This window comes from Malaclemys terrapin, chromosome 12 (genome assembly GCF_027887155.1).
Source record: "Malaclemys terrapin pileata isolate rMalTer1 chromosome 12, rMalTer1.hap1, whole genome shotgun sequence".
In the NCBI taxonomy this organism is placed as follows: domain Eukaryota; kingdom Metazoa; phylum Chordata; order Testudines; family Emydidae; genus Malaclemys; species Malaclemys terrapin.
In genome coordinates this window covers 37524303-37551194 of record NC_071516.1, presented here as the reverse complement: position 1 = coordinate 37551194, position 26892 = coordinate 37524303, and the positions used below count along the sequence as shown (strand labels likewise).

Genomic DNA, 26892 nt, shown 5'->3' with positions numbered 1-26892 from the left:
TCTTCGCCCAGGCTGGCCCATGTGGTGCTAGCCCAGGACAGCGACGGTCACGCGGTGACACCTGGGCAGGACAGAGACGTGGCCAAGGTGTCTCCTGGCTTAGCCAGGGCAGAGTCGAGGGTTCCTGGCTGTGCCCGCGCCGGGCAGAACGGCCCCTCCGAGCGGCCTGCAGGGGAAGCCAAGCAGAGATTGACTCAGGCGGAGACCCTGCTCCCATCCCCTGCAGCGGGAATGGTGAGGGGCAATGGGGATTATCACACCTTGGCGGGGAGGTGGCTTCCCACAGCCCCTGCCCTGCCACCCAGCCAGGCCACAGCACAGAGCCCGGGTAGCTCACGCGAGGCAGGGCCAAGAGGGGCAGTCCGTGGCTGGGAGAGCAGCAAGGGGAAACCCCGGATGCTGCGCAGGGGGAATTGTACTGGGGGGACATGTTCCCCTGGCAGTCAGTGCTGACCCCAATGCCCCAGGGCGGCGCTAGGGGCACTGTGCTGCAGGGGGGTGCTGGGGGCACTAGGGAGCGGTGTGCTGGAGGGGGCTCTGGGGGCACTAGGGGGTGCTATGCTGCAGGGGGGTGCTGGGGGCACTGGGGGCGCTGTGCTGCAGGGGGTGCTGGGGGCACTAGGGAGTGGTGTGCTGGAGGGGATTCTGGGGGCACTAGGGGGTGTTATGCTGCAGGGGGGTGCTGGGGGCACTGGGGGCACTAGAGGGTGCTGTGCTGCAGGGGCACAGGGGGTGCTGTGCTGCAGGGGGGTGCTGGGAGCACTAGGGGGTGCTGTGCTGCAGGGGGTACTGGAGGCACTGGGGACGCTGTGCTGTAGGGATGATGGGGGCACTAGGGGGTGCTTGGGGCACTAGGGGGTGCTGTGCTACAGGGGGTGCTGGGGGGCACTAGGGGGCACTATGCTGCAGGGACACTGGGGGCGCTGAGCTGCAGGGGGCCTGGGGGACACTAGGGGGCATCACTCACCTGGCCTCCCCCTCAGATACCAGCCCAGGGCGGCGACTCCCAGAGCAGCCAGCAGGCAGCTGGCGAGGACGCCCAGGGACCCGGCCTGGCCTGTGGCCTGGGGATCTGCAAATGAGCAGAGACAGACTGAGCCATGGGTCCCGCCTGCCCCTGCACCTATTCCCCCCCCCACACCCCTTGGCCCTGGGCCAGCAGATCCACACCCGGTCTGCTCCTCCCAGCCCCAGCCCCCCATGAGTCTGCCCTGCAGCTAAATTCCCTCTTCCCCTACCCCTCTGAGCCCTCCAGAACCTCCCACTTTCCCCTCCCTCTTTGGATCCCACACAACCTCTCACCTTCCCTTCCCCCCTCTTAGCCCCCAGAACCCCCACCTTCCTCTTCCCCTCAGAGCCCCCCAGAACCTCCTCGCTGCCTATCCATGCCTCCCAAAACTGCCCCTCTTCCTTTCTGCCCCCAGCTCCCCTGCCCCTCCCTTCCATAGAGGGTGCTCCATTCCCAGCCCCCCCCCCGCACTCACCCCAGGTGATCCTCAGGGGGGCGCCCCCCAGGCTGACGTGTCTCACCATGCACACATGCTCCCCCAGCCCCAGCTCAATGGACACTTGGATCTGGAAGGTGGGGTCCCCGTTGGGCCGGATCCTGCTGGTCATCTGTTCCCCTAGGGCCCCCCTGCCCTCCCGCTCCCAGGTCACCTCAATGTCACGGGGGTAGAACCCCGTCACGTGGCACATGAGGCGGCGAGGCTGGCCCCGGGTTCCTCGCACGAGGGACACGTGCACTGTGGGCTGCGCTGAGGGGACAGAAAGGGTTAAAGATCACGGGGGCCGCGTGATGGGAGTGAGGGGCACATGCAGAGCTGCGGGGAGCCCAGGGCTGGGCTAGCACGGGGCTGCGTTTTGGGAGTGAGGGGTACCGGCAGAGCTGGGGGGAGCCCAGGGCTGGGCTAGCACGGGGCTGTGGGTCGGGAGTGAGGGGCACTGGCAGAGCTGGGGATGGGGGGCAGGACTGGGCTGGCAGGAGGCTGTGGTTTGGGAGTGAGGGGCACCAGCAGAGCTGGGGGGAGCCCAGGGTTGGGCTAGCAGGGGGCTGTGGATTGGGTGTGAGGGGCACCAGCAGAGCTGGGGGGAGCCCAGGGCTGGGCTAGCAAGGGACTGCGGGTCAGGAGTGAGGGGCACCGGCAGAGCTGGGGGGAGCCCAGGGCTGGGCTAGCAAGGGGCTGCAGGTCGGGAGTGAGGGGCACCGACAGAGCTGGGGATGGGGGGCAGGACTGGGCTAGCAGGGGGCTGTGGGTTGGCAGTGAGGGGCACAGGCAGAGCTGCCACCTGTCGTCTGCGCGGTGAATGGCGAGGTGATCCGGATGAAGGTCCTGCACTGCTGTGGGGTATGGGCGTTGATCCCGGCCAGCATCTCCCTCTCACGGTTCCAGCGCTCGGCCATGCGCCAGGCCGCCGGGTGCACCGAGAACCAGCGGTTCTGGTCCCCGTGGTACTGCAGCACGTCCTCCCCATTCAGGGCGTACCTGGTAACGGCTTGGACGGCGCCGCTGGCTTCGTCCAGCTCACAGCTCTGCACGACCTGCATGTAGTAGGGCTCTGGGGGCGGAGCGGCCACATGAGTGACTCAGCAGGGAGCTGCCGCCAGGGGGCAGAGTGGGGACGAAGTTCTCCCAGGGATGGAACCCAGGAGTCCTGGCTCCCAGCCCGCCCCCACTCTAACCACTAGCTCTCACTCCATTCCCAGAGCTGGGGAGAGAACCCAGGAGTCCTGGCTCCCAGCCCCCGCCCCCCACTCTAACCATAAGACCCCACTTCCCTTCCAGAGCTGGGGATAGAGCTCCCAGCTCCCCCGCACCCCACTTTAACCACTAGGTACCATGGAAATCACTCCCCTCTGGTGTCCTGCCCCTAGCTCCCTCCCACTGCCCGTGCCCCCCTTTCCTGGGCTGAGCTAACGGAGTGCCAGGGCCCGAGGACTCACCGGCCTTTGGGGAGCTGGCGTTCACCGCCCGAACCAGGGCCTGGTACTCGGTCTCTACCCAGGGGTCCCAGAACATGCACCGGGCGCTGCTGACGCTCCAGAACTGGTGGGTCTCCCGGTTGCCCTGCATGTAGCCGTTGCGTGGCATCATCCTCCGGCTGCTGCTGTCGTAGGCCGAGAGCGCCAGGCCGTTCACCTGCAGCAAGCTCTGGCGCTTGGGCAGCCCAGGGGCTGCCTGCGGCGAAATAATCTGGGAGTGGGTGAAACGGTGAACCCCTACAGGAAGGAGAGAGAGACCAGGATGGGGATGGGACCCAGGTATCCGGGCAGCCACCCGAGGGGCCCCTGCAGCACCCAGTCCTGGGGGAGAGTGATTGGGATGGGGATGGGACCCAGGCATCTGGGGGGCGAACAGGGGTCACTTACCAGCTGAGACGACCAAGCAGAGAAACAAGAGCCAGGCGGAGACCAGAGCGGGATGGGCCCCCCCAGGAGCCATCAGGGAACAGGGGATGGGACGGCACTCTGTGGGGTGAGGGGTGGGGCTGGGACCCCCAGGGCTGGAGAGACCAGGGCCGCCCTCTGCCTGCACTGAACTCTCTGACGCTCTGACAGGAAACACCTGCGAGGAAACCCAGGCCCACAAACCGATGCGGATCCACCCGTCCAGCCCCTCCCTGCCAGTGAGGGGGCGGGGGTTGGGGTGGGGCTGGCATCAGACGTTGCTGGGCAGACGGGTTGGGGATGTGTCGTAACAGCATCCGCCTGGTGCCTGGGCTTAGCTCTGCGTGTGGAGGAATGAACCGCAGTGGCAGATTTTGCCTGTCAGCTTCCCGGCAGAGGGGAAGCCAGCGGTGGGGAGCTGGTTGGGGGGGGATTTCCTTAGTGCAGCCGGCTCAGGGACACGGCACGCACCAGGCCTGGGCCAGAGGTGGTCAGAAAGTGCAAGAGGGCAAACACCTCCATCAGGAATCTGAGCCCTTTATGGATTCCCAGTTCCTCAGTAGTAAAGGCCAGATGGTAGCGTGTTAAACCCCAGGTGATAGTGCATTTAAAGCTCCAGATGTTAGTGAATTAAAGCCCCAGAGATTATTGCATGAAACCCCAGATGTCAGTGCATTAACTGGCAGATGTCAGTGCATTAACTGGCAGATGTTAGCACTCCGGGCCACAATCCTGAGGATGGTAGAAGAGCTTTAACAGAATAGAATCAAATTCTGCACAAAGGACCCATCAACCCACTAGTTTGAGAGCTGCAGAGTGGAAGCCTTTTGTAGCACCCAATAAAAGGTTTAATGAGTCCTACAACCCCCCCAGACAATGCTCCGTTTGCGTGGGCGCCAGGTCTGCTAACCGGCTATTCCCACAGACGGTCTGGGCATTGGCTCCACTGGAAAGTTGGAACTTTGGGAAGAAGCAGAGATTGCTCCTTCGGCTCATGCAGGGGAGGAGATTCAGAGCCCCAGCTCCGACGGGCAGATCTTTGCTTATTGCTCGGTCCTCCTGCTTGGCTTTTGTGTTGGATGTGGGGCCAGTTGGGAATCCACCTTCCATCCCGTGAAAACTTCTGTGATTTTGGAATTCCCCTAAAAATCCTTCCAAAATTGTTGTGAGAAAGAGCCAGACATGCACCATCCCAGCCAGGGCACTCAAGAAACGGCAATTCAAATCGCTGCTCTGCCTGATCTAGGACAGCAGGTCTGCACTGTCCCGGCTGGTCCACCTACGCGCCGGGCTAGCGTGTGGTGGGGCTCTGGCAATCTCTCCTGTTGGAGCTGTTCCACATTGTATAGCTCTGTGACATTCCCATCTGGTGTTATCCGGACCAGTGATCTGCTAGGTCACTCCAGTCCTTGACTCTGGGAGCCAGCCTTACCCTGCTCTGCTGTGAGAACCTCCACTCCTGGGCTGTTCATGCACAGCCTCTGGCATGTAAGTTGCTCCTTGGATTGTGCAACTGAATGACACTAGCCAATATCTGTACTTCCAGACACAACCTCAGGAACCTCCATCTTGCAGTGTCCAGTTATGCCCCCTGGACACTGCAAGCTTATATGAGTTTGTCAATTTAACAAAGAAATTGATATGTACCAGGCTTGTTATCCCAAGGGGAGTCTCTGACATGCTTTAAACCAAACGCACTGCTTCAGGTAGAATAAGCAAACAGATTTATTAACTATAAAGATTGATTTTAAGTGATTATAAGTCAAAGCATAACAAGTTGGACTTGGTCAAATGAAATAAAAGCAAAACACATTCTAAACTGATCTTAACACTTTCAATGCCCTTACATTGGGAAGGATAGCTCAGTGGTTTGAGCACTGGCCTCCTAAACCCAGGGTTGAGAGTTCACTCCTTGAGGGGACCATTTAGGGATCTGGGGCAAAAATCTGTCTGGGGATTGGTCCTGCTTTGACTACTGCCCTCCAGGAGGTCAGTTACACAGTTCCTTCTCAAAACCTGGGTCACAGGCTTAGTGCCTGGGTGCACAGATGCTGACCCAGCCATCCTCCTAGTGTCCTGGGCATCCTGCCCCAAATGATTAGTAAGGAGACATTCCTGTACCCCCACTATTCCTTCCCCAGTTTCCTCCTCTGAGCCCCCTCCTAAGACACATTTCTTTGTGCTCCCTAGGAAGGGTTCGGTCTCTCATTCATCTGCAGAACTCTGCCAGCTAACAACTGGGACAGTTTCCTTAATCACTGACAACACCTCTCCTGCCCCTGCCCCTGAGGGCATGTTGCTAGTCTCAGCCCCTCCCATACTTGGAAGCACCGTGCTTCCCTGTGTTACAGTCACAGGAATCCACCCACCTCAGTGGTTTCTGAGATCCCCTGCCCCTTCTCTGGGCTTTCCTCTGGGACACTTTGCTCTATGCTTCCTAAAGCCAGTTTTAGTGCTGGTTCAGCTGCGACCTGCTGGCAGCTAACAACCTGGACAAGTCTCTCTCTGGCAGGCATTACACCCCGATCCCTTCCTGATGTGGTGTTGCCTCCAGCTGCAGTGCAGGAGTTGGTCTCAACCACCCTCTCTCCTGGAAGCATGTGGCTTCCCCCCGCTGCAGAAGAATCAAGGAGACTCTCCCATTCTCTCAGCAGTTCCCAGTATGCTGGGACCCCCTTTCCTTTGGGGGTCCCAGCATAACACTCCCTCCTGCTGCAGGCAAATACTTTAACCTGAGCTACACAGAAAAAATCATTACCAGGAAGCAGGTCGACTAGGAGGTGTTCCATTACCCCCACAGTCAAAACACTTTCCAAACCTCCCCAAATCACATGGATTTTAGCTAGTGGTATGAGGAATCTGTTTCCACCCACCCCACAATCTCTGCCATTTGGCCAGGCAGCATACTGGCCTTTGGGACCACACTCTGCTTAACCAGAAAGATCTGGGCCCCTGTATCCCTCTGCCCCAAGTATTCCCTGCCATCAATTTGGACAGCCTGAACATGCTCCATATCTGGTTCTGCAGAGGCTAACCTCACAGAGCCAATATGATAGCTTTCAATTGCTTGGGGGGTTTCTGTGTTGAGGACAGCAGAACTAATGTGAGCTATTGTTTGCCTGCTTCCTCCCAGCACAGGGCATTTATTGCTCAGGTGATCAGTGCAATTACACCAATAGCACCTTTTGGGCTCTTCTGCTTTTACAGAAGAGTGACCAGTAGAGGAATGTTTTTGGGTAAGAGAATGTTTAGGCTCCCAGCCCCCTTCTCTCTTCCTAGGGGCAAAATGGGATACTCCCTTCCCACCAGTTTTAAACACCTCTTTCTGTGGCCTGCCCTCAATAGACGCCTGATTGTGTTTGAAGGCATCAGCTAAAAAAGCCATTTCATCCACAGACTTTACATCTTTGTCCCATAGACACTGCTTCACATCAGCCTTACATACGCTTAGGAGATGCTCTTGAGCAACAAGATCCAACATTCCCTCAAAACTTAACACCTCTTTACCCCTCACCCATTTTCCCAACAAATCTTTCAGTGTGTTTACATATTCCCCATTACTCATACCAATATCCCTCTTAAGATTCCTAAATTTAACTCTGTATGTTTCAGGGGTAATCTGAAAACTTCACAAAGAAGTATCTTTAACTTTACAATAGTCTAGCATCTTCAATAGGCATTCCATTGAATACATTTCAAGCTTTACCAGTTAATTTTGCAAGCAGGGTGGGAACTCTCTTATCATCAGGGATTTGATGTATTACACACAGACTTTCAAAGGTAGTCAGATACTCAACAACATCATCCTCTTCACTGTATGCAGGACATAAGTGTTCCCACTTGTGGATTTTTGGAGTGGTGGGAGTCGTTGGGGTTGGGGGGTTCTGGTTTCTGCTTCTCTAGCAGGTCCAGCTGGTGTTTTCGCTCTCTTTCTCTTTCTTCCCACTCTCTCTCTTTTTCTTCCATAGCCCTTCGGTATGCAGCCTCTTCTTCTTTGAGCCTCATTTCTGCCTGCCCCATTTGAAACTCACTGTCCTTTGTCTTCTCTTCTGCTTCCAGTCTGGCCAGCTCTAGTTTTGTAGCTGCCTCACTGGTAGTCATTTTTCTGTTTTCTTGTGCTTATTTCCCACACACAAAATAAAATAAAAAAAAAAAAATAACAAAACTGTGACCATTTCATAGACTTCAAGGTCAGAAGGGACCATTATGATCATCTGGTCTGACCCCCTGCATGCTGCAGGCCACAAAGCCGTCCCTACCCCTTCCCTTGACTCTGCTGTTGAAGTCCCCAAATTCTGAGGCTTGGTGACTTCAATTGGCAGAGAACCCTCCTGCTAGCGATCCCTGCCCCATGCTGCGGAGGAAGGCGAAAAACCTCCAGGGCCTCTGCCAATCTACCCTGGAGGAAAATTCCTTCCCGACCCCAAATATGGCGATCAGTAAAACCCCGAGCATGTAGGCAAGAGTCTCCAGCCTGACCCTTGTTAGCCATTATACTATTTACCTGCCATGGCTCAGTATTCCTTGGCTAAAATCATGTTTTTCCATTAAACCATTCCCTCCATAAACTTATCTAACTTAATCTTAAAACCAGACATCTCCTGACTGTTCTTAGCCACTGCACTTAAGACTCACTTTAAATCACAAATATCAGTGCTTAAAATGTGAACTTCACTTGGGGTAACAAGCCATACATACACCCTGCTCGCTGCGCCACTGTGACGTTGCCCTCTGGTGTTATCTGGACCGGTGATCTGCTAGGTCACTCCAGTCCTTGACTCTGGGAGCCAGCCTTACCCTGCTCTGCTGTGAGAACCCACACTCCTGGGCTGTTCACGCACAGCCTCTGGCATGTAAGCTGCTCCTTGGATTGTGCAACCGAATGACACTAGCCAATATCTCCAGTCCCAGACATAACCCTAGGAACCTCCATCTTGCAGTGACCAGTTATGCCCGCTGGTCACTGCAAGCTTATATGAGTTTGTCAATTTAACAAAGAAATTGATCTGTACCAGGCTTGTTATCCCAAGGGGAATCTCTGACATGCTTCAAACCAAACGCACTGCTTCAGGTAGAATAAACAGATTTATTAACTATGAAGATAGATTTTAAGTGATTATAAGTCAAAGCATAACAAGTCAGATTTGGTCAAATGAAATAAAAGCAAAACACATTCTAAGATGATCTTAACACTTTCAATGCCCTTACAAACTTAGATGCTTCTCACCACAGGCTGGCTGGTTGCTCTTCAGCCAGGCTCTCCCCTTTGATCAGCTCTTCAGTCGCTTGTTGTGGTGTCTGTAGATGTAGGTGGAAGAGAAAGGAAGAGCATGGCAAATGTCTCTCCCTTTTATCATGTTCTTTCTTCCCTCTTGGCTTTGTCCCCCTCCCTTTCAGAGTCAGGTGAGCATTACCTCATCGCAGTTCCAGACTGACCAAAGGAAGGGGGTATGACTCTCTCAAGAGTCTAACAGATTCTTTTGTTGCTGCTAGGCCAGCGTCCTTTGTTCCTGTAAGGTTGGGCTAGGTTTGTCACATCCACGCCCTGATGAGGTGTGAACTGCCTCTCTGCTCTTGGAGAGTTTTTTTCTGGGCTTGCTTTCAGCCATGAGGATACATTTTCAGCCTCATAACTAGATACATGAAGTTATCACCTATAATATTACTATAATATCGCTATAACAATAATGCTCAGTACATCATGAGCCTTCTGAAGACACCCGACATGACACACTTTGCATTGGATACCACACCATTATTTTACAAGGATGAACATGCGGGTGCTGGGTGTTCCCCCGAGGTACAGAGTGTCACAAGCTCAGTGTTTCTCTTTTTGATACCAGGGATGGGCCTGCTGCCTTCCTCAACCGAGTCAGGGCAATCTCAGGTTGCAGCGCCATTCCGCGGACCCATCCTTGGTCTGGATAAATATTCACAGAGCCCTGCAGTGGTTTGTCCCCAACCTGGGAAATGGGGGAGCTTGCAGGAGAAGTGAGAGGTCAGACCATAGTGGGGGTGATGGAGCTATATTGTGGGATCCACGGATTTAGAGTTCAGAGGATGTCGGTTTTGGAGACCATCTCCCGAAGGGACCTACCACAAGGGGAGAGCCCAAGCTGCTACTGTGTCTACTGCATTCCTGGGTCCGGAAGCAGAGGTAAATCTGGAGCCTGCTGACGACAAGCAAGAGGCTGTTAGCCAAGAAACAGGGGATTCCCCTGAAACGCAATCTGGTGAGCCTGTTTTCCAGTCTGTCTGCAGCTGTTTCTGCCAAGTCCAGCCCCAGCCTGGCGCAGATGTGTGACCTCTGGGGAGTGGGGGCCAGGTTTGAAAAGGAGCAGGCCGGCTAGGCAGGGAAGCTGTGGCAAGCCTGGCTTTGGAAGTTTGCAGTTGGCAGGTTTGAGTCACTGCAGCAGCAGCAAGAGAAGGTTTTTTTCCATCAGAGAGGCCTGAACAAAGTCAGCAAATTGGTGCTTTGAATTCCTGCCCTTGTCAAGGCTTGTTTTCCCCTATTCCAGCTAGAAGCTGGCACCATCACCTGGAGAATAGCAGGAGAGGGCCCTTAGGTTGGCATGGGAAAGACAAAGTCCCTGATTGAGATCCCATCCAATTCAGGACAGTAGGGGCTGCGGGTCAGGAGTGAGGGGCCCCGGCAGAGCTGTGGGGAGCCCAGGGCTGGGCTAGTAGGGCGCTACAGGTCGGGAGTGAGGGGCACTGACAGAGCTGGAAGGGAGCCCTGGGCTGGGCTAGCAGGGGCTGCAGATTGGAAGTGAGGGGCACTGACAGAGCTGTGAGGGGTAGGGCTGGGGTGGCAGGGGGCTGTGGGTTGGGAGTGAGGGGCACTGACAGAGCTTGGGGGGCAGGGCTGGGCTAGCAGGGGGTTGAGTGTTGGGAGTAAGGGGCACTGACAGGGCTGGGGTTGGGGGAGCCCAGGGCTTTTCTAGCAGGGGGCTGGGAGTTGGGAGTCAGGGACACCAGCAGAGGTGGGGGTGGGGGACCCCAGGGCTGGGAGAGAACGGAGGCTGTCCATCATTAGGGGTCCCAGCGCTAGAGCTAGTCAGGAATTTTCCCTGGCAATTATTTTCCAGTGGAAAATGCAGTGTCCACAAAATCGCATTTTTTCCTGGAGAGTTTCCCAGTTTGCCAGTAAAGGTCCCCTGCCACCGGGCCACTGCGTTAAAGCTGCGACCGAAGGATTCTAACCCCGGGAAATCTCTCCCCCCCCCGCCACTTTGTCATTCCTATTTGGAACAAACTCTGCTGGGGGAAAGGCCGGACGCTCTGCTGGGTGTTAATTGTGGTGCCGGCCCAGCTGTGCCCAGAGCCTTCACTGGCTCCTGCAGCACTCCAGGGGCCCCCACAAACTGCTCCCCTGCCCCAGCGCTGTCCAGAGACATGTGGGCTGCAGTATCTCCATGGGCCACACAGCGTGGGTCGGGCCCAGGTGCGAAACACTCACAGCTAACACTAGGGGGAAGCACTAGTAACGCCGTGGCTGGGTGGGGGCGTGGGCATGAGACCTGGCTAAGTCTGACCCCCTATATCTAAACCCATGATGAGCCAAGCATGGGGATGGCTCGGCTGGCACTGAGATGCAGCCAGCTCTGGGGTGGGGCAGCTGGGTAACAGCTGCACATAACACTGCATGGGGATGACTCGCCCAGAGCTGAACTGCAGCCCACTCCAGGGTCTTGCTGCTATCAATGATCATTATGCGGGGAGGCCACCTCTCTAGGGCTGGGAGGGGGAGGAGCCATCTCCTGCCAGTGTTCCCGCCCCAGTGCTTAGTGGGGTCCCCCAGTCACCAAAGGGAGGCTGATCCTTCCTGCCCCCCTGGAGAGGAGGCAGCCTGGCCCCTCGGGATGCTGACCTTGATTGCTCTCTGCCCCCAGATCCAGCTGGTCCGCCGAAGGCCTCCCCCCTCCAGGGGTCGGGGACACACTGGGGGGTTAGGAGATGGTGTCAGCACAGGGATGGTAACAACAACCACAACCACACACATCCTGTGTCTTACCCACAGCCCCCTGCCCGGACAGAACCTAGGAGTCCTGGCTCCCAGCCCCCCACTCTAACCACTAGACCCCCTCCCCTCTCAGAATCGGGAATAGAACCCAGGAGTCCTGGCTCCCAGCCCCACCTTGCTCTAGCCACTAGGCCCTACTCCCCTCCTAGAGCCAGGAGCACTTTGAACACCTGAGTAGCCTGTTAGACCCTGATTACATTTCCCCCGAGACAGGCTGGCATGACAGGCCCGCGTTTCATTTTCAGCTCCCTGTCCAGGCTGGGGTTTGAATTTAAGCTGTCCGGCTCCGTGGCTACAACCTGCCCTCTGGAGCCACCTGGGCCCAGTCAATTACAGCTGAGAGACTGGGGCCACTTGGGGCACGTCAGAACCCCAGTTTGATCCCTAGGTCTGTGTAGAGGAAGCTCCTTTCACATGTAAGGAGAAAGCACCAAGGGGCTGGCTGGAGAACTGAACATCTGGGTGCTGACGGGTGGCACAATACCTGGTCTTGCTCCTCACAACCATGGGTGTCGCTGAGCCATTGTGCATGTTCCCTCGCTGAGCGAAAAGGTCTCGAGAAGGTTTTAAAGCAGGGGTGTACAGCCCAGCAGTAAGGGGTGTAAATTTTTAATGGGCCAGTGTAATTAACCATCAGAACAATTTACCGAAGGTCGTGGTGGATTCTCCCTCAGGGACAATTTTTAAATCAAGACTGGCTGTTTTTCTAAAGATCTGCTCTAGGAATGATTTGGGGGAAGGTCTCTGGCCTGGGCTAGACATAAGCTTGGCAAAAGTTGATTTTGATTTTTGTTTGTAATTTCAACAGATTATAGCAATTTTTTACGTATTTTTTTTCTATTTTTATCAAATTCAATGTTCGTCGTTGGTGAAAATTCTGGGTGTTCAACATTTCTTTTCCAACTTTTATCGATTTAAAATGTCATAGTTGTGGGAAATGATTGGGTGCCACAGTTGTTTAATGCCCGAAGACGGTGAGATGCAAAAATGTTAATGCTCAATAAACCATCACAACCCCACTTCTCAACGTCATGTGTCAAAATATACAAAGTCGACGTCCTTTGATTGAACGCAAAGAAGTTCTCCGGCTGCGTGAGTAACAGCGACAGAAAAAGTTTTTCACAGGTGTGTGCGGTGAAAGTGACATTTACCAACATTTACAGATTAAATTCTGTTCTTTCCAGGGTGTCAGACGAGATGGTCACAAGGGCCCCATCTGGCTTGGAATCTGGGAAGTCTTTTGAAGCGTGTGACCCAGGACTGCACATCATAGGGCTCTAGCTCCGTCTAGCAGCCAGAGTTTCTTACATTGGCCTAGCCTTTAGCTTTAGATATACAAGTTCAATCCACCCCACACCCCGCGGCATCACCTTTCCTGCAGGCAAAGGAGCGAAATGACTTGCCAAGGCCACACAGAGATGGGAAAGGAACCCAGGTGCCCTGAGACATGGGATTATCTGCCCCTGTGACCCCCTCTGTCTCTTCCAGGAGAGAGCTCGCTAGTGGTAAATAACAAGAAGGTAATTTCATCCCTGCTGGTGTTGTGGATCCCAGCAAAGGACCATGGGTGATTTTTGCCCTCTGGGGTGCGTAACATGGAAGCGGATGCAGTTGGGCAGGAACCGTGTACGCTGCCGGGATGGGCTAGGCAGCTGTTGACCCCTGGAGGGCTTGTTCTAGCCCAGTCCCAGCTCACGGGCATCTGCTGCTGCAAAGGGAGACGGGTCCTTCCCACGCCAGGGGGTGATTCCCAACCGGCTCCAGGGCAGAAAAGCTGGTTGGCTGCAGCAGGGAGACTTTCCTCTCTGGGGCCTGTCCAGTGCACGTTCAGGGAGCTGGAAATGAGAGACACAGTTTTCTGCCTTTGTAACCCACTGGCCCTTATGCCCCTCCCAGAGCGCGGGGCTCCTCCCCTTACCCACAAGGCTCTACTCCCCTGTGAGAATCAGCATAGAACCCAGGAGTCCTGGACCCCAACCCCCACTGCTCAGACCCACTAGACTCCCCCTCCTCTCCCAGAACTGGGGAGAGAACACAGGAGTCCTGACTCCTAGCCCCTGTTGCTGTGATACACTAGATCCCTCCTTCCCCTCCCAGAACTGGGGAGAGAACCCAAGAGTCCTGACTCCCAGTCCTCCTTCTCTAATCAGTCAAGACCCACTCCCCTCCCCAGAGCTGCGGTAGAACCCAGGAGTCCGGGCAGCTGCTCCAGCAGCCTGCTCCATGCGCCTGCATCCCAGCAGCCTGTGCTGTTTACTGTGTGGGGGTTGGCAAATCCCAAGCCCTATCTGTGTGGACATTCCCGCTCCCAGGGCCAGTCGGGGTTTCCCCGCGGCTTTCCCTTCCCAGCGCCCTTGTGAAATGGGGTCATGGGGACCAATAATAGCTGATGATGAACCACAAGCAAACACTGGGTTTGTCCTAGCACCTGCTTATCACGGCTCCAGGAACCAGCCCTGGGGATCTTTGCTCTGCACCATGTGACACCCGGAGGGGCCCCCCTGGGGTCAGAGCAGCCTGTGGCCGAGGCCCCTCATGCCCATTCCCCTTGGCAGCTTCCTGGCACTTGACAGCCCAGGATTGCTCTCCCTGTGCTGCAGGTGGGGAAACTGAGGCACAAAACTCCAGAACGGGTGTGGCCACAGCCAGGTGAATGTCAGCGAGCCGGCCTCCCAGACCTCCGCACTACAGCCACTGCGCCCCAGTCTCTTTTGAGGGTCAGGGGTAGAACACAGCAGTCCTGACCTCTAGTACCCACTGCTTAATCTTTTAGAGCCTCCCCACTCCCAGGAGTCCTGGCTCCTAGCCCCCTTTCCACTAACCCACTAGATCAGTGTTTTTCAAACAGGGGGTCATGACCCACTACTGGGTCGCGGCATGTCAGGCACTGGGTCGCCTTGCTCTGGTCAGCACCCCTACCGGGCCGTTAAAAGTCCTGTCGGCGGTGCTGCCTGGCTAAGGCAGGCTAGTGCCTAGCTTTCCGACACCGCGCTGTGCCCCGGAAGTGGCCAGCTGTGGGTCTGGCTTCTAGGCTTCTGCCCCCGCCCCAAGCACCAGCTCCCCACTCCCATTGGCCGGACACTGGCCAGTGGGAACTTGGGGGGGGAGGCAATGCCTGCAGGTGACAGTCGCGCCAAGACGCTTGCATGCCTCCATCTAGGAGCCGAACCTGCTGCTGGCCACTTCTGGGGTGCAGCACAGTCTGTGGTGCCAGGACAGGCGGGAAGCCTGCCTCTGCACCCCGGCTGTACCGGTGACCAGGAGCCTCCGGAGGTAACCCAGGAGTCCTGGCTCCCAGCCCCCCCTTCTCTAACCATTAGATCCCACTGCCCACCCAGAGCCAGGAGAGAACCCAGGAATCCTGGATCCCAGACTCCTCCCTTCCCTCTAACCACCAGGCCACACTCCCCTCCCAGAGGCCCGGGAGAGAACCCAGGTGTCCTGGTGTCCAGCTCGGCCCCCCTCCACCAAAGTCTTCTTCATTTGATTTGAATGGGACCTGAGCATGCAGCCATCTTAGGCCCCATGTCTGCATGTGAGGGCAGCGCAAGGCCGATGTGCTTATGGGGCGAGAGGGGTGGGTGAAGGGGAGCAGTGGGGGACAGGGGTGCTATGTGCGGTCTGTGCTATCTGCTCCCAGGCATTCCTAGATAACAGCCATCAGGGAGCTGGCGGCTTTTCATCAGGAGATCCCTTGGCAAACAACCCTGGGGCGGGGGGGGGGGGGGGGAGGAGGTGATGTTTGTGGCTATAACTAAAACACAGGGCAGGGAGCCAGGATGCCTGGGTACTGTTCCCAGCTCTGGGAGGGGAGTGGAGTCTAGGGGTTAGAGTGTGGGGGTTGGGGGCCAGGACGCCTGGGTTCTGTCCCCAGCTCTGGGAGGGGAGTGGGGCCTAGTGAGGTAGCACAGGGTAGGGGGACTGGGAATCTATTCCCCAGCTGGGGACAGGAGAGGAGTGCTAGTGGGTCAGAACAGGGGCGGGGGTCAGGACTCCTGGGTTCCAACCTTGGCTGTGGGGTAGAGCTGGGTTGAGGGGCACTGTAGGGTGTACAGTGTCTCAAACTACTGGCCAGAGCCCCATTGCTCCAGAACTCCCTACCCCACCCAGAATCCCTGGGCCCCTCAGTGGGAGGAGCTTCCCCCATCCCCTCCTCCCCACCGCCAGCTACCCAGCCGGGCTGTATATAACAGGGCTGGAGGGGAAGGAGGCTCAGGGACGCTCAGCTCTGCTGGTAGCTGGATCCATCTCTGACGGGAGTCGCAGGACTCAGGTGAGCTGAGAACAGATTTTAGCCAAGGGGGAATGCAGATTGACTCGGGGCAGGGAGCAGAATGCAGCTGTGACTCCATTGCAGACAGGGGTAGGCTGTACAGATTCCTGGGTCTATCGCCGGCCCTCAGAGGGCAGAGAGAGGCTGTTTACACATGAAATGCTGCACCTGCACCGCTGGACTGCCTGGGTTTAAACACTAACTATGCCCACAGAGGGGCTTGCCTGCCAGTGTCTGCAATCCACCGCCCCGAGGGGCCCGACCTAGCACTGCCTGCAGCGGGGGTCAGATCGGCACAACTACGGCACTGGGGGAGGGGTGGATTTCCCCTGACAGACAGAGCTATGCTGATGTATGTCCCCAGCATACACCAGCCTGGTGTGTAGAGGGATGGGGGAGGTGGGAGCCAGGACTCCTGGGTTCCCAGCGCTGCCACTAACTTCCAAAGTCTGTTCTCAGTCACCTAAATCTGGAGTGAATCCACAGGAACTTCTCCAGCTGCACTGGGGAAAGTGAGAACAGGGCCGGGACAGGCAAGAGGATGAGCGGGGGTGGTAACTGGACTGGAAAGAATCGATGGGGGGTGAGGGTTGGTAAGCAGGCTGTGTGAGAGCATATACCCCTCCCCTGCCCCACACCCTATACTGCCGCCCTAGTGCCCATTATACAGTATAGCCGCTCCTTCCCCTCCCCCGCCCTCTGCTGCCCATTATACAGTATAGCTGCCCCTTCCCACCCCCACCCTCTGCTGCCCCTAGTGTCCGTTATACAGTATAGCCGCTCCTTCCCCACCCCCGCCCTCTGCTGCCCGTAGTGCCCGTTAGAGGACACAGCTCTGCCATGCATTACGGTGTCTTGTTCTTGCAGGCCTGCCCTGCTTCCGCAATGGGTCTCTCTCGGGATGGGCTCAGCCTGCTCTTGTTCCTGGTGCTGGCCTGGTGCCTGGCCCCGCCTGTCCGCTGCCAGGGCCCGCGCTATGAGAAGTTCCTGCGGCAGCACCATGACCACCCGCGGACCAACGCCGGGCGGGATTACTGTGGGGCCATGATGCAGCGCCGGGGCATGGCCCGGCCCTGCAAAGACATCAACACCTTCATCCACGCCCCCAAGGCCCAGATCCAGGCTGTCTGCGGCTCTGGGGGCATCGAGTACTGGGGCAGGCGGCGCAGCCGGGCTCAGTTCCCCGTCACCACCTGCTCGCTGAAGGGCCCCCCGTGGGGCCGGTGCAGCTACCTGGGCCACACCAACCACAGATTCCTCGTCGTCACCTGCGACCCGGCAGGCTGGCCCATGCAGTTCGATGAGAGCCACATCATGTGACAGGGCCGGGCACCACCGCCCTGCCCCGCCTTGGCATGGAACTGAGTCCTCGGCCACACGTTGTGTCAAATGGGCCAGACCCCCGGCTGGTGTGAATGGACTCTAGCTCCATGGGGGTCAGTGGCACCAGCCCCCCAGCTGGTGTGAAAGGACTGTAGCTCTGTGGGGGTCAATGGGGCCAGCCCCCCAGCTGGTGTCAATCTGCATCTCTCTATTAACATTGGCACCACGGGAGCAGCGCTTCAAAGCCATGCAGCTCCTGTCCGGTGAGATGTGCTCTGGACACAAGCCCAGGACTGCCCGGGCCACGCAGGCTGCCTGGTCGTTCGCCCCGCTGCGTGCGTCTCTGGGCGGCCTGGACACCAGCTGTGCTGCAAAAGGCGGGGGTGGGGGGCTGTCCGTGTATGGGGGAGCTGGGTTGGGGGGCGGGGCGAGTGCAGTGCAGGCAGTGGGGCAGGTGCATCTGGCTATGCTCAGATGTCCTGTTCTTGCTCCGCTCCTGACTCAATAAAGGCTCCATTCTGCAAAGCAGCTGGGCTTGTGTCCCCCCAGTGCCGTCTCTATTCCTTCTCCTTGGCCTAGAAACCCCCCGGGTTCCTCAGGGCTAAATCCGCCCCTGCTGTACACTTGGGTCACCCCGCCAGTGCCGTGTGGCCAGATCCCCCCAGTGTAATTCAACATAGCTTCAGTGGAGTCAAGCCTTCTACGATGCTGATTGGGCCCCAGGGCAGGGGACTGGCTGGCTCAGAAGGGTGGGGAATGGGGCACGGGGCTTTTCCCCTCTAGGGGGTACAGGCTCTCATCTGGCCCCAGGGCAGGGACTGGCTGGCTCAGGAGGCAGGGAATGGGGCATGGGGCTTTCCCCCTTTAGAGGGTGCTGGCTCCCATCTGGCCCCAGGGGGCGGGGAATGGACTATGTCTCCTTTCGTATTCTCCACCTTCCCAGCCGACACCATTCCTGTCGGTCCCTGGCCGGTACCTTTTTGATGGATGTGCTGGCCACAATGCCCCCTCCTCCCCAGGCCATCTGATCTGCGTGGCCTTGGCCGGGCCATTCCCCCCGGCCCCTGAGCCGTTCCTGAGCCTGCCCACTCCTCCCTCTTGGCTGGGGCCCCCGGTGCAGCTGCCAGGAACCAGAGAGTGGGACTTGGGGCTGCCCCAATGGGCAATGTGGCAGCCGGTTCCGGCGCCTGGAGAAGGACAATGGGCCAGTGACCTGTGCATTCAGTGCGGAGCCAAAACAATGGGGCCAGCCTCAGGCAACTCCACTAAATCGTCCGCTGGGGGTCACCTGCCCCATGGCGGCCTTGCCAAGCCGGATCAGCCCTTGGGCTGGGCGGTGTGGCATCCTGTCTCCAGAGTGCTGGTCCTTGGACAGGAAACCCGCTTACTGCTGCGCCTACCTCGGCCAGGCCCTCCTGGCAAGTCAGGTTCTGCCCTGAAACACCAGGCTTCCCTTGTAGGGAAGCGACTGGGGCTTCTGACAGTCCCCGGCTCTGACCTAACAGGACGGTCCCGAGAAGTTGGCCCTTCAGCAGTAAGCAGCTCTCCAGCCATATGGGCCCAAGGGTAAGGCCCTGGACTGGAAGTGGAGACACCTGAGTTCAGTTGTGCTCCCTGTGTGACTTAGGGGGCAGATTTTCCCCATCCCCTTTGGCTTTACAGTAGAAATTTATGGGGAAAAGGGGCCCAAATCCCTCCATGGCTTGGAAAGTCTCAGTGTTTTTTTTTAAATAAAAGCTCGGTGCCTCAGTTTCTCCATCTGGAAAATGATGCCAACCTACCACAGCTCCCGCCTGAAGGGCCCCCATTGTGCCGGGTGCTGTGCAGACCCCGACCAAGATCAGAGCTCCATAGTGCTGGGTTCTGTACACTCCCGCAGTAACAGACAGGCCTCGTCTCAATTTGCTCACAGTGCAAGGCTAGGGTTTTCAGAGCAGTTTGAGGCTACAAAGCAGCCTATGCAGAGAAACAGTGGGAGAAAGGAAGATGATTATCTGCCTTTGTGGGGAAACTGAGGCACGGGGAGGCCAAGGGACTTGACCAAAGGCTGGGACCATGACCCAGGTCTCCCACCTCCAGGTCAATGCCTCAGCAGCCTCCTTTGGCATCACGAAGTTTCTAGCCTGGTACATGGAGCCCACCACCAGGGCTGGATTAACTGCCCGGCACCCCACACAGAACCTCTACTCCCTAGTGCCCCAATACACAGAGATCTTCCCTGCCCCCTCACAGCCCAGCACCCTCCCCCCAGGCCCTCCAGAGACCCACTCCCCCAAGGTCTGCACTCACCGGCCCTCTGGGAGGCAACTGTCTACTGGGCTGAGCTGGCAGCGCAGCCAAGGGTGGTCCCAGGGCGAGGAATCGCCCTGGCCCCTTGGGAGTGGTGCGATCAGCCAGGCCAGTGCCTGCCCTGGCCGGGCTCCCTCAGGACCCACTTGCCTGGCTCTGGAGGGGTCCAGCCAAGTCCCCCACACTGTCCCTGCCCGCAAACTGACCGAGCCTGGCCAGGCTTCTGCACCAGTCCCAGGCGGCTCAGCTCCAGGGAGACAGGTGGGGCCCCACAGGTGGTGGGAAGCAGAGACTGCCTGAAGCTAGAGGTGCACTGGGGTCTGGGTAGGGGGCAGAAAGAAGCCGGAGGTTGAGGCCAGGGGGTGGAGAGGAGCCCTTGGCCAACCAGCGGGCAGGCTGAAAGGAGCAAGTAGGGGGCAGCGGAGGGGAGCCAGCGGACTGGCGGGATCTCAGGGCACAGTGCAAGCAGAGCAGGACAGGGCCCCTTCTGAGCATGAGCCCGGCTCCATGGCGCCATTGTAAACCCGGCACTGCCCACCACGCCTTCCCCTAGGGGTCACCGAGCAAGACCCTATGGTCCCACCCCAGCCAACCCTGCTCCTGGCTTCGGAGGTCGCCAGGCTCCCTAGTGCTGGAAGGAGCTGGCTAAACAACTAGCCGGTGCCCAGTGCTCACTGGCTTCATGCCCCACCCGACATCTCTGGGCCTGGGCAGGTGAAACTGGCTCGAGGGAGCCCTCTCTGGCCAGCCAGGCTGTATATAAGGGGCACATGCCAGGCTGGAGACTCAGACGCTCAGCTTTAGACCCTGTGCTCCAGCAGGAGCGAAGCCACCAGGTAAGGCAGAGACTGGATTAAACCCAGGGTGGGGAGCAGGGCCGGGGCGGGGTGGTGAGGTGCCCAGCTCAGCCAGAGGAGAGGCTGAGAAGGTGACTGGATCAGTGAAGGATCTAGCTAAGGGGAACAGAGCTCTGGACCTTCCCCAGCCCCCTGAGACCAGCTGGAAAGAAATGGACAAAGAGACTGGCCCAGAGGGACAGACACCCACAGCTTTTGGAAAGATGCTCACCTAGGCAGGTACGCACACCCCAGGCAGGGCATAGAGTGGGGCGACCAGATGTCCCAGTATTAGGGGCTTTGTCTTATTTGGACAAATATACCCTCTGCCCCTGAAAAAAAGTGTCCCAACTTTTCACACTTGCTAACACAGACAGGCAGAAACACCGAGTGGTGAAAGCCAAAGACCTCGGCACGCGACACAAATGAAAAGCCAGGCAGACAAAACCCAGAGAGAAACACATAGATACAAATCGATCCAGTGAGACCAGGCATTGATTGGCTTGAAGCCAGGACTCCTGGGTTCTATCCCCAGCTCTGAGAGGGGAGTGAGGGCTAGTGGTTAGAGCAGGGGGACTGGGAGCCAGGACTCCTGGGTTCTACCACTGGCTCTGGGATGGGAGTGGGTCTAAGGTTATAGCTGGGAGGGCTAGAAGCCAGGAGTGGGGTCTAGTTGTTGGAGGGAGGGGCGGGGTGCTGGGCATCAGGACTCCTGAGTTCTATTGCTAGCTCCTGCAGGGCGTGTGTGACTCCAGACAGTCACTTAGTCTGAGATTTTCTAAAACTGCTTAATCAATTTGCGGAGCCAGTGCCCACGGAGGGAAGCCTTAGAAACCTCAGGCTCAGTGTCTCCATGCCTCAGTTTCCCACCCGTACCACGGACACATGGCTATGCCCCACGTTTGCGGGGTCAGCCCAGGAGGGCTTCTCCCTCGCTGCCGTGGCTGAGGGCACGTACCGAGCCAGACGGCCCTGCGTGATGTTGCAGGTGGCGATGGGCGTTCTGAAGGGCACCGGCCCCCTCTTTCTGGCACTGCTGGTGGCCTGCCTGTTCCTGTGCGCCTCAACCCACGGCCCGCGCTATCAGAAGTTCCTGCGGCAGCACCACGACAACCCACGGACCAATGCTGGGCGGGATTACTGCTGGGCCATGATGCAGCGCAGGGGCATGGCCCGGCCCTGCAAAGACATCAACACCTTCATCCACGCCTCCCGGGCCCAGCTCCGGAGCGTGTGTGGGGACGGGGGCACGCCCTACCAGGGCATGCGCCGCAGCAAGAGGCCGCTGGCCGTCACCACCTGCGAGCTCAGGCGGATGCAGGGCGCCCGGTGCATCTACCGCAGCCATGCGGCCTCCAGGTACATTGTCATTGGCTGCGTCCACGGCATGTGGCCGGTGCAGTACAACGAGAAAGCGTGAGCCGCACCAGAGCCCAGGGAAGCGCCCTAGGCTGCGTTGAGCTGAGTTTGCCCTTCAGTGCTGGGAATAAAACACATTTACTGGAACAGATGTTGCCGCGAGTGTGTGCAAGGGTCTGGAGGGGGTGCTGTGGGGTAGGGAGTGGGGTACAGGGCTCAACAGGGGGCATTCTTCCTTAGCAGTCAGTGCTGGCTCCACTGCAGCACTAGGGGGTGCTGTGGGACAGGGAGTGGAGTGAGAGGGTTCAGTAGGGGGTGCTCTCCCTGGCAGTCAGTGCTGACCCCAATGCCTGTGTGGCACTTGGGGACACTGTGCTGCACGGAGCGGGGCTCAGTCAGGGGTGTGCTCTCGCCTGGCAGTCAGTGCTGACCCCAATGCCCCAGTGTGGCACTAAGGAGCGCTGTGCTGCAGGGAGCGGGGCATGGGTGAGCAGGGGGCGCTCTCCCCTGGCAGGCAGGGCTGGCTCCACAGCAGTGCTATGGGGCGCTGGGCTGTGGTGAGTGGGGCAGGGAGCCCAGTAGCCCAGCGCAAGGATGGCCAGAAACTGCCCTATAGCTCAGCGAGTGGGGCGGGAGAGGTTGGGAGAGAATTAAAGTTTCTGAATCTATGAGCACCTGCCCTCCCTCGCTCAGTGGCTAGGACACGGGCTCTGTAAACCCGAGGACACAGCTGGTGCCTGGGCCGCATATTTGTTTCACGGAGGTCAGAGAACATGATCTTCTAGCCATTATAAGCAAGGCAAGCGATCGCTCGGGGCCACAGGGATTTTTCAAAGGTAAATTAGCTCTGCCCTTTGAGACACACAGCCCAGGGTGGTACTGGCCCCTGAGCTAGCCCCTTGGAAAGTTCCTCTGCCTCTTTACAGTAAATGATGAGAGAGTCCTATTCCCAGAAATGCACACTTCTACAGGGAGTGCATTGGCACCATGACCCCTCCAGTGTGCAGGCTCCCCTCACGCTCTGCCTTGTTTGATGCAACCCCTGGGCCCAGCTAAACCGATATCCCCACTGTGACAGGTTCGGTCACAGAGACCCCCTTGGGACTGTCACCTGACGTGATGGAATTACCTCTGAGCCCAGTTTTCCCTGCCAGCTTGGGACTCCAGAACCCTGACTTGTTGAGCCAGACACGCTAGCCTATTGCATCACAGACCCAGGTCTGGTCCACGCCCCCAAAGCTGCAGACTTTAACCAAATACTGCTCAGCAGGTCACCTGTCTCCAGCACCCAGACACCCAGTTTCCAATGGGATCCAAACCCCAAATAAATCCGTTTTACTCTATATAAAGCTGATACAGAGTAAACTCATAAATTGTTCGACCTCTGTAACACTGATAGAGAGAGATGCACAGCTGTTTGCTCTCCCAGGTATTAATCACTTACTCTGGGTTCAATAATAAACAAAAGTGATTTTATTAAGAATAAAAAGTAGGGTTTAAGTGGTTTCAAGTAATAACAGACAGAACAAAGTAAGTTACCAAGCAAAATAAAGCAAAAACACTCAATTCTAAGCCTAGGTTTCTAAGCCTAATACATTACGAAACTGTTTACAGGTAAATCTCACCCTCAGAGATGTTCCAATAAGCTTCTTTCACAGACTAGACTCCTTCCTAGTCTTGGGCCCAATCCTTTCCTCTGGTACAGTCCTTGTTAGTTTCAGCAGGCATCTTAGATGAAAAGCAGGGGCTTTCTCATGACTGGTACCCCCTTTGTTCTGTTCCACCCCCTTTTATAGCTTTGGTCCAAGTCAGGAATCCTTTGTCTCTCTCTGGGTTCCCACCCCTCCCTCTAAATGGAAAAGCACCAGGTTTAAGATGGATTCCAGTTTAGGTGATATGATCACATGTCACTTTAAGACCTCCTTCTTCATTACCTAGGAGCTGGCGGACACTTACACAGGAAGGCTTGCAGGTAAACAAAGCCATTCACAGTTCATTGATTCTGAAGCACCCTTAATGGCTTCCACTTAATGTTTTTACATCAGTAATACAAGTTTATATCTTATTCTCCTAACTCCAGACAGAGAAATAATAAATGCAAACAAATAGGATGAACACACTCGGTAGATTATAAGCTTTGTGATGATACCTTAAAAGAGACCTTTTGCATAAAGCATATTCTAGTTACATTATGTTCACACTCATAAGCATATTTCCATAAAACATTATGGAGTGCAGCATCACACTCACCCCCCATGTGCCATGCCCAATCAGACCCCTGGGTCTTGCTACTCCACCCCCACCTCAGAACCAATGACCTTGAGTCAGAAATATAAATCAAGAGCCCCGATTTGTCCATCTCCAATCCCATCACTGGAGATGTTTAAGAACAGGATGGACAAACACCTGTCAGGGCTGGTCTAGCTTTACTTGGTCCTGCCTCGGCACAGGGGACTGGACTCAATAACTTCTCACGGTCCCTTCCAGCCTGACATTTCTATTGTTCTTAATCCCTAAAATTCCCCTCTACAGATTTGTTTGGATGCAGGCTTCCCCTTCACTTCCTCTCTGGAAATGTTTAGCATTGCTGCACACTGTTAGCAGGTGGGTTCCAGCCCAGCAGCAGCTGCATTTCCCTCTGCAGCTACTCAGTAAAGCTCTTCAGGTGGGGGGAAAAGAAAGGAAATTTTTAAATCAGCAGGTCTAGAGAACTTGCATCCAAGAGTTTTAAAAGAGCTGGCTGAGGAGACCATTAATGAAGATTTTTGATCACTCGTGGACCACTGGGGAAGTTCCAGAAGACTAGAAGAAAACTAATTGTGTGCCAATTTTTAAAAAGGGTAAACGGAATGACGTTGGTAATTAGAGGCCTGTCAGCCAGACATTGATCCTGGGCAAGACCAGGGAGCAGCTGATATGGGACTTGATTAATAAATAACTAATGAAGAGTACTATAATTAATGCAAATCAACATGGATTTATGGAAACTAGATCCTACCAAACTAATCTGATATTTTTGTAATGAGATTACACATTTGGTTGATAAAGGTAAAAGTGCTGACGTAACACACTGCGAATTCTGAAAGGTGTTTGACCTGGCACGACATTCTGATTAAAAATATCCAGTGGCCGGAAGTTGAAGCTAGACAAATTCAGACTGGCAGTCAACCTTGCATCCCAATCAGAGAAAAGCCCAATGCACTAAAAAGTCTCTTGTACTGTACTTGGTAGCAACTCACCTCCTTGCCCTCAGAGGTAACGCCCCCTTTCACGCTAGCTAGGATCTCAGGAAACAAAAGCCAGATGGCCTTTCCCCAGCCCAGCTCCGTCAACACAAAACGATGTGGTCTAGTTGCAAGTAATCCCACTGGAAGATCCAGGTTGAAAGCCTCAATGCCATCTAGGGGATTTAGGTGCATGTCTGCCACTAAAATTAATGGAAGCTCTAGCTGAGAGTCCCAATGTCTCCTAGGGGATTTGGATGCTGAAGTCCCACTAATTTTAAATGGGGTTTGGGGCAACTGACTGCCTTAGCCTGGGGAAATCTCAACCCTCTAAGTTTCTGCCATTTCCTTGTCAGGTTCTTTACAGTGCAAGAGTTTCCACGCTGGTCTGAATTTGCACCAGCTGAGACTTTGGCCCCTCACCTCTCTGTATTTGGCTATGAAGCTTGGGTAAGAGTCACCACAAGACCCTGTGACATTCCCACCTCTCTATGCAATGAAGCCCAGAGATCCTCTCCTCCCCCATTTCAGGGGGGTCCCACTATAAAGCAATTTATCTGGGGATTTTTCTAAGGGGCCTAAGGGAATTAGGTGCCCAGTTTGAGTCTGGCTTTCTTTGGAAATTCCAACACCAGCAGCCGGATGCTCAGCAGGTGTAAAGCTAATGTCAGGCTCTGCCGTGGAGCTACGGAGACCTACGCCCGCTGAGGGTGTTGGCCCTGTGTCTGTTTCACTCTGAAGGGCCACCCTCTTGGGTCCTCACATCCATGGACTGGGGAGCCGGGGTCCCCCTTCCTCCAACCTTCATAGTCACAGGTGGCACAGCAGGGGGCCCCAGAAACACTGCAGGGTGCATAGGCTACATCCCCCCCACTCCACCCCTGGCCAGGCATCTCTTGGATTTTACAGCTCAAAGCAGCTATGGAAAGACAATAAAATGGGGGGGGGGGGGAAGGCTCAGAGCCAATCCCCCGCAAACACAGGGCAGGGGGAGCTGCAGAGACAAATCTCCCAATTAATTCCCTCCAATCCAGGCTGCAAATCAGTTCAAACTGCTTAGATCAAGACCAAAATCTGTCCCCATTTAAACCCCGACCCCCATTAAATCACTCAAACCCAGTCTGGAAAGAGAATCTCCAGTTAAACTGCAGTGCCTCATCTGCTAGGGGTCAAGGGGGGCAGTTCCCCCCCAGGTCTACATCCCCCCTCCAGCTGCTGCAGAATACAATACAATCCCAGACCCAGTGGCCTCTTTGCTGATGGAATTTTCCCCCCACCCCCAAGTTTTTCTAAACCCCTGGTTTCAGGCCCCTCCCCATTTGCAAAGAATTTTGCCAGGTAAAGTGGTTCGGCCCCCTCACACCCAGTTTGAAGGCAAATTTCCAGCGCGTTAAATTGCCTCAGGCTCTCCCTTTTGCAGAGACAATTTCCCCGTAAATTATTTTAGGCAGCAACTCCCCCTCCCCTCCTTCAGTTTACAAAAAAAATAAAATAAATAAAATAAAATAAAAAAAAAAAATTCCCACATTGTAAACCGGTTCAGCTAGCCCCTGCCCCTTTGACAAGAAGATCCCAAGGAAATTGCCTCTGCTCTTCTCTCTTTGCAAAAAGACTTTTCACTTACATTGGCTCCCGTCCCACGCTACTCCCCACTTTGCAAAGAACGTTTCCGGTTAAATTGTCTCCCTCCCAATTTGCAGGGAGAGCCCTGGTTAAATGGCTGCAAAGGCAAGAGCTGATGGCTCCAGTCAAGGCCCCGAAAAAATCAAACGAAGCTCCCCACCTTAATTCAGATTAACCCGCCCAGGCAGCTCCCTCTAGCACAGGGCTGATTCCGGAGCAGCCCTCCCGACAGGAGAAGTGAACGTGGCCACGGCCAATGGTGGGAGAATATGCAAAGAGGACGTGGAACGCTAGGGGAGGGAAGGAGGAGGGCGGGACGAGCGGAGATTGGACCAATCAGCCACAAGCGAGGCGCGGACTGGGCGATGGCGTCCGCACTTCTCGCGCCCAAAACACGGGCTGCCCATACCCACCGCGTAGGCCCCGCCCACTCGTAGCGGGCTGGCCCAATCGCCGCTCCCGCCGCGGCGTTCCACCTTCTCATTTGCATAGCCGCCCGCAATTGGTCCCCGGGCGCGGCCCGCCCTCTCGCCTTCCGATTGGCTAGTCACTCC

General features: G+C 56.3%; 3 protein-coding genes across 6 annotated transcripts; 2 read left to right on the top strand and 1 right to left on the bottom strand.

Moving 5' to 3' along the window:
- LOC128847036 (DLA class II histocompatibility antigen, DR-1 beta chain-like) lies at window positions 1-26584 on the bottom strand. Of its 4 annotated transcripts, XM_054046364.1 has the most exons (9): window positions 26499-26584; window positions 11896-13246; window positions 11259-11329; window positions 9486-9558; window positions 2945-3220; window positions 2290-2559; window positions 1485-1757; window positions 968-1072; window positions 1-166 (listed from the first exon to the last, which is right to left on the bottom strand). In XM_054046364.1, the coding sequence occupies exons 5-9, from the start codon at window positions 3093-3095 to the stop codon at window positions 48-50; spliced, it is 918 nt and encodes a 305-aa protein (XP_053902339.1). In that variant the 5' UTR covers window positions 3096-3220; window positions 9486-9558; window positions 11259-11329; window positions 11896-13246; window positions 26499-26584; the 3' UTR covers window positions 1-47. The 4 variants fall into 4 exon arrangements, with proteins under 4 accessions (XP_053902339.1, XP_053902338.1, XP_053902340.1 ...); XM_054046363.1 differs by having other exon boundaries at window positions 11259-13246; XM_054046365.1 differs by lacking the exons at window positions 9486-9558; window positions 11259-11329; window positions 11896-13246.
- Window positions 16570-17036, top strand: LOC128847037 (ribonuclease-like). The gene has a single exon (XM_054046366.1). It carries the CDS (start codon window positions 16570-16572, stop codon window positions 17002-17004), a length of 435 nt encoding a protein of 144 aa, XP_053902341.1. The 3' UTR covers window positions 17005-17036.
- On the top strand, window positions 20986-21566 carry LOC128845973 (ribonuclease-like). Its single transcript, XM_054045068.1, has one exon. The coding sequence runs from the start codon at window positions 20986-20988 to the stop codon at window positions 21550-21552; it is 567 nt and encodes a 188-aa protein (XP_053901043.1). The 3' UTR covers window positions 21553-21566.
- Window positions 26585-26892: the final 308 nt, after the last annotated feature.

What these genes read in the sequence shown, in the direction of transcription:
- LOC128847036 (XM_054046362.1), bottom strand. Translation starts at nt 3,443, where the DNA reads ATGGCTCCTGGGGGGGCCCATCCCGCTCTGGTCTCCGCCTGGCTCTTG. An exon ending in ATTCACCGCGCAGACGACAG is followed by an intron (nt 1,758 to 2,289) that starts GTGGCAGCTCTG and finishes CTGTCCCCTCAG; the next exon opens with CGCAGCCCACAGTGCACGTG. An exon ending in GTATCTGAGGGGGAGGCCAG is followed by an intron (nt 167 to 967) that starts GTGAGTGATGCC and finishes CTTCCCCTGCAG; the next exon opens with GCCGCTCGGAGGGGCCGTTC.
- LOC128847037 (XM_054046366.1), top strand. Translation starts at nt 16,570, where the DNA reads ATGGGTCTCTCTCGGGATGGGCTCAGCCTGCTCTTGTTCCTGGTGCTG.
- LOC128845973 (XM_054045068.1), top strand. Translation starts at nt 20,986, where the DNA reads ATGCCTCAGTTTCCCACCCGTACCACGGACACATGGCTATGCCCCACG.